The 12,964-nt window shown below is 39.7% G+C and overlaps 1 protein-coding gene across 50 annotated transcripts in view; it reads right to left on the bottom strand.

Moving 5' to 3' along the window:
• The window catches only part of Plekha1 (pleckstrin homology domain containing A1), a 62,031-nt gene that overhangs the window by 34,596 nt on the left and 14,471 nt on the right, over positions 1-12,964 (bottom strand). For 39 of the 50 annotated variants that reach the window (XM_087572600.1, XM_087572605.1, XM_087572641.1 and 36 more), the window contains 1 exon segment: positions 4,031-4,191. In XM_087572600.1, coding sequence (XP_087428726.1) covers positions 4,031-4,171 — 141 coding nt within the window. In that variant the 5' untranslated portion in view covers positions 4,172-4,191. 50 annotated transcript variants of the gene reach the window in all.

Here is a 12,964-nt window from a genome sequence, read left to right as displayed (position 1 = left end):
TGAGGAGCTCCACCACTGCAGTGATGATTTGCTTAACACATTTGGAAGATGATAAAGCATTTGCATTACAGAAGGGAAGTAGTACAACCTAGAAAGAAACTCCAGGAAACTGAGTTAAAACACTCAACTGTTAAGAGTCCCTCTGTCACAGTTCAGGAAGAATCCATCTTTTAAACTGACTTATAATAATGTGCATTAAAAAACAAACCTACAGGTTTATTCTAACGAATGGCTGGGCAAGATCCTGGAAGGCTAAACACTTCATAGTTAAGACAAACACGAAATGGGAATCTTTGGCAGGAAGGAACAAGATTTCAAAGCCTTTTAACTTCTACCTACAGTTAACCTGCATTGTGAGATGCTTTAAACTACATACTGTGCACAAACTCCTAAGTACAGATCACAAGGAATGAATATGTAGATAATAAAATTATAAATCTTTAAAGTTTGAAAGATTACAATCATATATATTTTATGTTTAACTTTTTTGGTTTATTAAAAATAGAGGAGGATTAGGGTTAGTAAAAACTAGATAAGGAAATGAAATACATAAATGTCCTTGGCTATATTCAACTGTAACCAAAGTGAGTTTTTCAAACACTGTTCTCCTTCAATGTGACATGTATATATTATAAATAACATTATTTTATGCAACATATATTTATATAACTATATAACACATAATATTTATGTATATTACGCATACAGTTATTACAATGTACATATAATTATAAATATAAAATTGGGGCTGGGGATTTAGCTCAGTGGTAGAGCGCTTACCTAGGAAGCGCAAGGCCCTGGGTTTGGTCCCCAGCTCCGAAAAAAAGAACCAAAAATAAATAAATAAATAAATAAATAAATATAAAATTATATAATATAAATATGACAACCCCTTCAGAATAACATTTTCTCTTAAGTCTTCTATTGGTCCACTAATTTACTTATCTGGATAGACCTCTAAGTCTTGTATGAAGAAGAAAAATGAGGAAGCAAAGCATGATGCACAGGAATCTAGACTATACAGGTTCACAGCAGGAGGAAATAGATATAAGTAATTAGAAGACAAAACCCAAATACCCAAATACCCAGTTATGACTACGCTCAATCAGAAAAGTCTCGAAAGAAACTAAGCCTCAAACCGTGTTACCTGACAACAAGCAAGAAATAATGAGTTAATACAACATTCAAAATAAAAAGGGAAATATGCTGTGTATACCTGTCAGCTCCTCAGCTCAGTTTACCAAACACCGAATTTTTCAAGTCTCTTCAAATTTACTTCCTTGTATATATATTTATTAATTCATTACCAACTTTCTCAGCAAAACTAAGCCATAAGATGAGTCCTTTTAATAGACTACAATGGATTTTAAACTGATGGTGAATGGCGAAGAAAGCAGGAAAAGAGGAAGTAACCCTTGAGGAAAGCTGAAAACAGACAGCTGCTTGCTGCACCAAAGCACTCACGCACTGGGACGCACGCAGCAGAGGAAACCATCTGAGTGGCTAGTTTTCAGTAATTCAAAATGGCTCTAAATTGGCAATCTCATGTAGCTTACTTTAATAGTTTCAGTAAGATTTCAGGAAGAGGTGCGTCTTGATCTTTATTTATCAAAGGTGAAACAAATCTGGTATTAATGGCTAGTATAATGGCTGACAGAGACAAGTGTGTAAGTTCACAAGCTGGAAAAAGACTAAATTATGCAAGTGTTCAGAAAAATCAATGTACTAGTTACAAGAACAAAGGTCTTTTAAAGAGTTCTGTGAACTGAGTGTGGTGCTGCACACCTGTAATTCCAGCACACAGGAGCTAGAAGTAGGAAGATCAAGAGTTCAAGGCCAAGTTGGACTATAGAAGTATAGCTCATTGAGACAGCCTGATCTTAGTACAGCTGGGACAATCACCAGCACCTGCCTCACACACACACCCCTTATGCACAAAAAGTCTATGCGAAAAGACCTCATTTTGCTGAGCGAGTGCAAAGCTTAAAAGATACCTCCTTGCCAAGATAGACTATCAATCCAAAGACACTAAACATCCTACAGTGACTTCTTTGCCCTGCTACTCTGAATCCTGGAATTATTACTCCTCCATCTCTGGGCCAAAGTCAAATCCAATCTTGGTCAATTTTAAATATTACCATCTCTATTAAAATGTCAGTTCATGTCACCTCCCCCTGCTTTTTTAATTACACCTTCTTTTCTGAATTCCAAGTCCATATTTCATACAGGGTAACAAATATACTTCACTTTTTACCTATCTGTTTATATCTGTTAAGTGAGAAGATTTGGTAAAAGGGAAAACTGGGATAAGAATCTGTGCAATAAAAAACAGATAAATAAGGGGGTTTATGGAAAATTCAGGATACAGTCCTTTGCAAAAAGAGGTCAATGGAGGAAAACACTGATAACATATACTCTGAGCTCTGCAGGAACCAGCAGCTGAGAGCCAGCAAAGACTCAGCTTTACCTATGAATCATGTCCCAGCTAAATGATTCATACGTTGAGGAAAAGAAGTCAACATGAACTTTTGATTTCTGCTGCCCTGTATTTTCTCCCACTGACTCAGACCCAGCAAATGAACATAATAACCATGCAGTTGCTCAGCCAGGTAGCTGCCTCCCAAGAACGGTCCTCAGACTCAAGAGATGGGAGAAAAACAAAGTTGTCAATAAGGTCTAGGTGGACACTGTCAGAGCATGCCACTGCCAGCTAAAAAGCCTCATCATACAGTGAGTACAGTTCATTTAAACTGATGAAAATATAACCCATCTCATCCCCTCAAATTTCAAAGACTGCCTGCAAACAAAGGGCTAAACCTACATGGCAGAGCATCAAAGGGTTAAACCAAGACTGATGAGAAGATGCAAAGAACTGGATTTTAGCTCATACAAAGGTAATAATCAACAATTTCCAACATAATCCATACTCGTTAGCAGTATATCATTCAAGTTATGTCTACACTGAAGATGCTTTTCTTTATTAAGGAAAATTAATACTAAATTGATACTAAGATCCTTTGCAACCCTCAGTCTTATGTATTAATGAATACTTATGCGTTACCATATGAAAACACACATACAGGTAATAGAGACTGGTTATGGGGGATCCGTTTCCAGCTATGTGAAGCACCTTCCTAAAGTTCCTGCTCTCTCCCAGGCTATTCAACCAGCATGGCAGGTAAAAAGCTGGCTAGACTCACCTGTCACTTTCCACATACTTATGACACATCTCCATGTTTACTTTTAGAATAATTTTTATTTGAAATAACAAGTTCCAACAGGAAGTTTTCAACTATTCAACAGATGATTTTTAATTTCAGGTCTCTCGCTGATCTTAAAATTTGAGCTTTCATTTATTTCTTTGTCTGTTTATTTATTATTTACTTGCATTATATTTATTGGGGCAGTAGAGTGGGAGAGAGGGCCTGCACATCACGGCTAATGGGTGGAAGTCAGAGGACAAGTGTTGGAAATGTGTTCTCTCCTTTTACCATGTAGATTCCAGGAGTCAGCGCAGGTCCTCAGACTCGGTCCCTGTGCCTTTACTCACTGAGCTATCTCTCAGCCCTTCAAAGTAGGATTCTATTTTTCAACGTCTTACATTACTTACGAGGAAATAACAAAATTAAAAGTCCATTTCCATCACAGACTCGTCACAGTGACTGACACTCAGTGGACAGCACATAATGAAAGAACTACATATGCCCAAGAGTATCAATGGTAACACTCACAGTCCTGGGCAGAGCATCTCAAATCTGTGATTAGTCAAAACACTTTGTTAGAAACAGTACTTACCTCACATGAGGGAAAAAATATATACTCAGGGATAAATTTTAATTTCAACCAAATAAACTAATTTTACCCTCTGAAGTTCAAATAAGTGTACAGTCACAACAGATACCAACAGGGAAGAAAGTTAAACCAGTAGAAATAAACCTAAATGAGTACTGTGAAATTTATAGTCTATATCAAATACTGATAAATACAGCTTCTTTACGCCTTAACAAGGCAAGCTTCAGTTTTTACAAACCTGTGGATTATCCATGTACCATACAAAGCTGTCCTCTCTGGTATCCAGGATGAAATACCGTCGAAGAAATTTCCCGCTGTTCTCATTTTCCTCAATGTCTAGAAAACCACAGATGCGATTCTGTCGATCCACATAAGGCATTTCTGGGCTTGAACATTACACTGTAAAAGGAAAACATTAACAGTAAGCTAGAAAGAAGAAATTCTTCCATGAACGTCAAGACAGTGCCGTCTATTCCACAGGCAGCCTCCACACAGGTGAGGCCGGTTAATAGGAGTGCACACCAGCCTCGGGCACACTAGCACAGAGCACTTCAGGGCTGAAGCTTGCCACACATGTGCACTAAATCCAACTTCAAACTGGTGAAGAAAGGAGCCATTCTGCTCAGCTAAGTAACTCACTTGATCTCTCCCTAAAATAAAACCAAGTGAACTAAAAGTTAGCCTTCAAATTTCCTCATAAATCAAGATGATCCACTTTTTGTTTTTAAGATTTATTTATTTATTTCGTATATGTGAGTACACTGTAGCTGTCTTCAGACACACCAGAAGAGGGCATCAGATACCATTACAGATGGTTGTGAGCCACCATGTGGTTGCTGGGAATTGAACTCAGGACCTCTGGAAGAGCAGTCAGTGCTCTTAACCGCTGAGCCATCTCTCCAGCCCGATGATCCACTTTTTATTTCATGGTTTTAAATTTTTTGTTTGCTTGTTTTAAGACAAGGTCACACTAAGTATCCCTGGCTGGCCTAAAACTCAATATGTAGACCAGGCTAACCATCATACCTGGCTGACTTATTTTTAATTAGGGGTGTGTGTGTGTGTGTGTGTGTGTGTGTGTGTGTGTGTGTGTGTACACAAGGGTGTGCACATGCAAATGCAGGTGCTAAGTTCAGCAGAGTGTGAGATCCCCTGGAGCTAGTTAAATAAGGTTTTGAGCCGCCTAACATGAGTGGTAGGATCCTAATTTCAAGAACAGTATGCACTTAAACCTCTTAAGCCATCTCTCCAACCCCTTCAGAGTATTTTTAAATTCACACAACAATAGCTAACATTAACTGACCACCACTGTGTGCTAGCCTCTGTGGCAGCTCTCTTCTAAGCATGATGTTAATCTTCAAAGCAACCCTATGAGTAGGCATCAGCACCTCCATTTCTCTGAAGTCATTAGTGACAAAGGAAGTGAGCTTCCCAACTAAGGCAGCAGGGAAGGCCAGATGGAGTGGTACACCTTCAATCCTAGTGCTTGGAGACAGTGGCAGGATCCACTTTGAGTTCCAGACCAGTCTGGTCTACATAGAGAGTTCTAGGATAGCCAGAACTAAATGGAGAGACCCTAATAAAACTAATAAAAGACAGCAGGAAAATAACAAATGTTTAAACACAGATTCCTAGGCAACAGAATCTTTAAATTGACTTATCAAGCACTCTTTAAACTATTTAAAATAAAATGAATCAGAATAAACAGCTAAACGACAAAGAAAGACCAGGAAGACATTCAAATATCATCTACAAAATCTAAGATTTTCACCTAAGAAAAGATTTTATATAAATCTGATCAAGTTATTAGATTCTCCTACAGTCAACTACTAATTTATAAGAAACATGGAAGACAGAAAAAGATACTGAACGGCTCCACAAGAACCCAATCAGCAAAAGCCAAACTGGGAACAAAAGGACACACAACTCAGTTTCTTCAGAAGGTAAAGAGGAGCTACAGATTTAAGCTGTTAGAGGGGCTCCATAGTTAATAGCACTGGCTACACCAGAGGACCAGGGTTCAATTCCCAGCACCCACATGAAACTGTTTGTAACTCCAGTTCCAGGGAATCTGATGTCCTCTTCATCCTCTACTGTGCACTGCATATTCATGATGTGCATACATGGGGTTGGGGATTTAGCTCAGTGGTAGAGCGCTTGCCTAGGAAGCGCAAGGCCCTGGGTTCGGTCCCCAGCTCCGAAAAAAAAAAAATGGTTCTTTATTTTGCCATGATGTGCATACATACACTCAGGCAAAACACCCACAGAAATAAAATAAAATAAAAAATAAATCTTTAAAAGTGTTACAGCACTGGTTCAGTATACACTCACTCAGCATGTACAAGAAAGGACCTGGGTCCTACCACTACAGGTGCAAAAAATAAAAAAAAAGCCACACACAATGGGAAAACATGCAGTACACCTCTATCAGATAATTGATACCTAAGACCAGAGTTAATTATGACAATTCAATAAGACAGTGTAAAACGGGCACAAAGCTTAGCAGATAAGACAGCAAAGACGTAAATAACGCTCATCATTATTCAAGGGGTAAGACAGATTTCTACAAACAGCTCTAAGACATTCTTGATGCCTTAGGATAGCCCAAACCAAAACAACAAACCTTCTGTTGGGGATCTAGAACAAGTGAACTTTTACACTCACTGCTAGGGTGCAAAATGGTTTACCAACTCTGAAAAACAAAGTAGCAACATCTCCTACTAATGGTTTTTGTTGTTTTTGTTGCTGTGCTTGGTTTGGTTTAGTTTTGGCTTTTCTGAGACAGAGTTTTTCTGTATAACCCTGGCTGTCCTGAAATTCATTCCATAGACCAGGCTGGCCTCAAACTCAAAGATTTGCCTGCCTCCACTTCCTGAGTGACTTCTAATAATGTTAAAAATACCCATACAATACAAACCAGAAATTCCACTTCTGGGTATTTATCCAAATCAAATGAAGGTTTGTTCACTCAAACTCCTGTAAGCAACTATTTCAGCAGCATTACTCTAAGTAGCAAGAATGGGAGAACCCACGTGCCCGGCTGCTGAACAAGTGCATGCTCTCGCCACTGCAGTGGAGCTGGATGTGGAAAGGGGTGAACTACTGATGCACAGAGCAACAGGAGCCTCATCTGTACTGTGCTGAGACAGAAGGCAGAGTAACGGTCTGCGGAGACAGAACAGATCACTAGGTGAAGGAAGAAGCTGCTTGAAAGTGGCAAATTTAAGGTGTAATGGAGTGTTCTATACCTTGATTGTGATGAAACGCAAACTAAGTGCTTATCAAAGCTATAAAATCTACTATGCTACAGGACACAGAAATCAAGTTGGGGCTGAGAATCCTTCTCAGTCTGCTTGAGTTCACTGTGTTGAAAGGCGCTGTAAAGAATACTAAGGAAGAAAGCAGTCAATAATTTTACCCACTTGTAGACACGTGTGCTACAACACGGACCCACCGGGCAAGATATGGCCCCTGGAGCAACAGTAGCCAACTACTTTAGGGATAACCAACCACTCTGGGATGGGACTGGAGGCCTGCTCCACAGGAAGGAATTCACAGCTGACATTATCAACTGGTCAAAATCTATTGCTGGGGAGGTCAGGGACCTAAGGAGAGAACTTATTACCACTGATCTCCTAAATGGACATGTATCAAGCTACCATAAACTTATAGACTAGAATCACTGGAAGCCTAGGACAAAAAAGTTCCTTTTTGAAGAGACAATAATAAATGCCAAGAAAAAGCAACTGTTAAGAGCTCAGTCCACATCCACCTGACTACCTCTCAAGACCCATTGAAGAAGTGGCGGTGAAAGGAATCAAAGAACTGGGGGAAGGAGGGAAGTGCCATAAAATATTGCTGTCCAGACCTGACACTGCCATTGCAATTATGAAAAGTGGCTATGGATACCTTCATAAGACTGGGCCTTCAACATGCCATCACAGGCAGGACGTATGCTCAGGGCTCCATCCTTTCCTGACAAGTATTGTCTGATAATGATCTGATACTGGTTGCTTTAATGGTGAAGCCTCTGGGGGACTAGTTGGGGAGAATAAGAAGATCAAAAAGAAAATAAGGTGAATCATAGTAGGTAATGGGGTGAATATAACAACAATACTATATATACACATATGTGTGTGTATATGAAATTGTAAAAGATAAAGAAAAATATATTGCAAGAATGAATTACACACAAAAGAAAAAGAGCAAAGCAGCTGCCCCACCACAGTATTAAAGATCACAGTACTTGGACCAGGGAAAGACCAACTACAAAGGTCTTAAGAGAGTTTTTTGAGGGGCACATCATGATTGTGGTAGTTACAGTTGTTGTATACATATCACAATTCACAAAACTGTTCACTAAAATGGGTAAAACTGATTGCATGTAAATAACATCCCAGCCATCCAGAGCTTAAACTGATTGCATGTAAATAACATCCCAGCCATCCAGAACTGTATATACTCAACAGCAGCTAAAATGAAGCAGACTAGCAATACAATGTGTCATCCAAATGCACCATTTATTTATATACTGTTGACAGGAAATATAAAATGGTAAACCACTTCAGACACAGTTCTACCATGTGGCCCACCTACCCCATCCCACAGACCAGCCCAAGAGAAAAGAAAACAAGTACGCAAAGAAAGACTGGCGATGCTCAGAGCAGCCTTATTTACATAGGTTTAGAGACAAAGACGTCCCTCAGTAACTGAATAGACAATAAATGCAGCACAGCTAAACAATGGAATATTAGTTTACAGTACAAAGTAATTACTGACATGCAACAATTTGGATGAATTTCAAAAATTATTATACTAAGTAGAAAAAAACAGGCACAAAAAGCTGCATAATTTACAACACAATTCAAGTTGTTTGGAACTGGACAAAAGGAGGAAAATTAACATCAAAAAGAAAATTGAAAGATTAGTAGCAATCTTGAGTCCGGTATGGTGGGGCACACCTCTTTTAATTCCTGCCTTCGGGAGGCAGAGGCGGGCAGATCTCTGAATTCAAGCCTAATCTCACCTACATAGTGAGTTCCAAGACAGTCAAGGATATGAGGGAAACCCTCTCTCAAAAAACCAAACCAAATAAACAATTTTTAAAAATTCCTGATAAATTACAAATAATTTTTGAAGAATTTGAATGGCAAAAATTAACATGTATAACCAAAACCAATAGAATATGTTTGCAACGTATTCCACAAAGGGTTACTTTCCTTTGCCAAGAAATATCAAGGATAATATATCAAAAGTTCAACTTAAAAAAAAAAAAAGAGTCAAAGACATGAATAGATACTGCACAGAAAAAGATACAAGCAGACTTGGTGTGCTTCCTCAAAGAGAAGCACTACAGCCTGAGAGCCTAAAAGAAGGCAAACAGAAAAGGGAAACCCCTGTACAATATACCTGAATCTGAAATTCTGTGAACTCTAGATCTTTGAAAACACGACCGCAACAGCAAGTCACCACTGTGTGTGATCCCAGAGATCTAAATGCCTCCAACAAACATTCAAAATCACCACATGAAATGTCAGAGTTAAGAAATAACCATATAATCTCAAAATATCACCCCACAGTTTTCTTCCTAATCACAAAGCAGAAAATGTATCTTTGCAGTGGAGAGATGTTATAGCCCCACCTTATCAAGTTTTAAAATCGAATGAATCCAGAAGCTTGATCTGAATGGATATGACTTCTCTCTCAGTAGAGTACACTACACACACACACACACACACACACACACACACACACACACACACACACACACACACACACGAACGAGTCTACTGATACAAAATATCAGGAATAAAGCAAGTAGATTATCAGTTGCCTACTTAGGGGAGGGTAAGCAGGCTATGGATAGAAAAGAATAGGTTACTTTGAAGGGGTGATACAAATACTGAAAATTTTGGTAACACACACACACACACACACACACACACACACACACACATATTGGATGGATGGGTAGATGGATAGGCAGACAGACAGATGTAGTCCTTGCTTTGGTCCCTACCCTACCACAACCCATTCTCAACACTGTAATGAAAACAATTCCAAAATTTAACAAAACATGCTTCAAGTACTTATTCAATAAAAACACATTTACCTCTTCTTAAGTGTTGTTGTAAATATTAGTTTAATCCTTTTAACAATATTACAGATGAGAAAACCAAAGCCCAAGGCCACAGGGGAACCCCTGTTCTCTAACACTACATAGTATCTCTTACTGCTCAAAACACTTGGGACTGGGCAGTGATGTCAGCCCCAGCTGTTGTTTCTGAAATTACCTTCAAGTTTCTGAAAACCCTGATGCCTAGGACCACCTCTTGTCCACTCTACCGACCACCCGCCAAGACCAGCTGTATAAGACACTCTAGGATTGAATCCAGTCACCAGTATTTTGTTGTTGTTTTTCATCCAAGACCAAACACTGTCATTTCAACAGGATCCCAGGCCACTCAGAGTAAAGACCAGGGTCTTTAGAAAGACCTAGAAGGCCTGCCTCACCTCCCTGCTCCCTCAATACCCACCCACCCATGGTATCAGACAAACTAAACAAGCTCCCAGTGTAGGACAGAGAAGAGTCGGTTAACACAGTACCATGACTTCAGTGAAGCCATGCCTAAGGCTGAAGCTGCAGAGCTCCGACCCTCTACTCATCTTCCTTTTCTGCTCCTCTCTTCTCTTTAGCTCCTATCAATAGCTAACAAGTGAGGCCTGACCATTTACCTGCATCTTGTCTACTTCCTCACCCTGGAATGCAAGCTGCAAGACAGCAGAGACTTTTGTTTTTGTTAGCTCACTGCTACTTCTTCAAAGTCTACAATAGCATGGTAGAAGGTGTTCACAAACTACCTTCTGAATGAACGTGAAGTAACCCATAATTACTGTGTCAAATGTTCAGGTGTCTAGATACAGAGCTGTTCTTTTCTTCAACAGACCAAAAAATAAAAATAAAAAAATAAATAAATATCATGTAGCAGACTTAACTGGTTTGTTTAGATAACATTAATAAAAAGGCCCATAGTACTGTATTCCTATTTTAATTAAAATTCTCAGTAAAGCAGGCATCAAGAAAAAACAAAATTATATGATCAAACTATCTATTCTTCAGCTTGATATACGCACCGAGGCATAGCTAGATTCAAAACTCAGTCACAAATTCACACTTAAGAGTTATCATTCTCCTCATCAGTTGGGAACCAAGAAGCAAGTCAAGACACAAAACAAAATTAGAGAAAGAAAAAAAAAATGGAAATTCCATACTGAAAGACATCCTCGGGCCACAGAACGTTGTATTACTTGATAACCAGATACTATACAGACCAGAATCTCACACGGACAAAGTAGAGGACATTCAGTTGTCCTTCCTTACCCATAGAGATTGGTTTCGGGTCTCCCACGGTTACCAAGGTTGGTGCTGCTCAAGGCTTTTATGTGAAGTGCACATAACTATACACCTCCTTCTTCTGTACAGCACCTCTAGAGTGTTCACAATACTGAACACAGCTCAAATGCTATAAAGACGGCTGTTAATATGGCAATATAATAAGAAAACAGCCTGTACATGCTTAGAACAGAAGTCTTTCCAACCCATGGCTGGCTCAGTTTACAGATACAAAGTTCATACTGTACTGAGCAGTCAGGCATGGCCTTCACACACCTGCCACATAGAGCTTTCAGGACTCTGGTACCCTGAATACCACATTAACATCCTTTTCTTCAGTAGAAGCAACTGACAGGGAAAAAGAGGAAAGAAGTGTTCGGTGAAAAGAGAGAATAGGGAAAACAGAAAGTGTCCACCCAAAATAGTGGCAAGGGTCTCCAAAATATTGTATTATTATTTACACTACCTAGGAGACAGGGAGACTGACCCCAAATCTTCCAACTCACTTTCGGCCTCCACAATAGATGGTGCAACAGACTCTGCCTCCCTGAGCAAGGGAATAGATTTTTTAAAAAATTAAAAAGCAGCAGGGCAGCAGCCTGCAAGCCACCCTATATCATAAGGAAGTGGACTGAGTGGTTACTGCCAGCATACCTGTGCTCAAGTGGTCTTGCCATTATCAAAAAAACTACAGGGACAAAAATCCTTACCCTCCCCACACACACTCTAAAGGTAACAAGCTGGGTGGAGTGAGTAATTAAAAAGGGTTGGCCACAGAAATTTCATGTCCAGGAACTGTGCAAGAGGAGTCTCAGCAGAGACACCAACTTGTCTGTCAGACATCAATGATCTACACCATTAATTAAGGAGAAAAAGACAGGAAATCAGTACACTTCTCATTCTTCTGACCAATCCCTATCCAAGCAGATCCCCAAAGGGGGAGAGCAGAAAGGTTACAGAATAATCAATATTTGTCAGTCCCTCTGTATCCCAAGAGATTTACGCAGTAAGTGGCCAGATGCTGGGTAAGAGGGCAAAGGAGTTCTAAATTTATGAGACTTGTGCTTTAAATTGGAATACATTAGATTAGAGCCTTTTTCTTCCTTTTCCCAGACAGGATCTCACTATATAGCTCAGCCTGCCTCTGCTTCCCAAGTGCTAGGATTAAAGGCACTTTTAAGGGCTATAAATGATAGAAAAGCTGTCCTTATCCATTGGGGCAAGGGTGGAAAACAGAAAGATCTTTCAAAAGAGACTTAACAGTAGTGTATGGTGAACATTAAAACTGACTTGTGTTTATTGTCACTAGCTCAGACTGCTAATCCAATGGCAAACGGACCTGCATCACCACCCTTAGTAATGGAAGGGAACACCTGATATGGAAATTCTCAGGGAGGATTTACTGTACTGGCTAAGCTGCATCACAAGCCCTCTGAGATCACTCCTAACTCTTGCACTGCTAACAACTGTCTTTTCCTCAAGAAGAGGCTAAACAAAATCCAAAACTGAGAACCCGTGGTTACATTGTAAGAAGCAAGGTTGGGGGGCTGGACAGATGGCTCAGCAGTTAAGAGCACTGGCTGCTCTTCCAGAGGTTCAATTCCCAGCAACCACATGGTAGCTCACAACCATCTGTAATAGGATCCAAATCCCTCTTCCAGTGTGTGTAAGGATACATAAAATAAAATAAATATTAAAAAAAAGAGGGGTTGGGGATTTAGCTCAGTGGTAGAGCGCTTGCCTAGCAAGCACAAGGCCCTGGGTTCGGTCCCCAGTTCC

This window comes from Rattus norvegicus, chromosome 1, assembly GCF_021556685.1.
Source record: "Rattus norvegicus strain SHRSP/BbbUtx chromosome 1, alternate assembly SHRSP_T2T, whole genome shotgun sequence".
Classification (NCBI taxonomy): Eukaryota; Metazoa; Chordata; class Mammalia; order Rodentia; family Muridae; genus Rattus; species Rattus norvegicus.
Note: the sequence above shows the minus strand (reverse complement) of the source record. Positions and strands in the feature narration are given on the sequence as shown.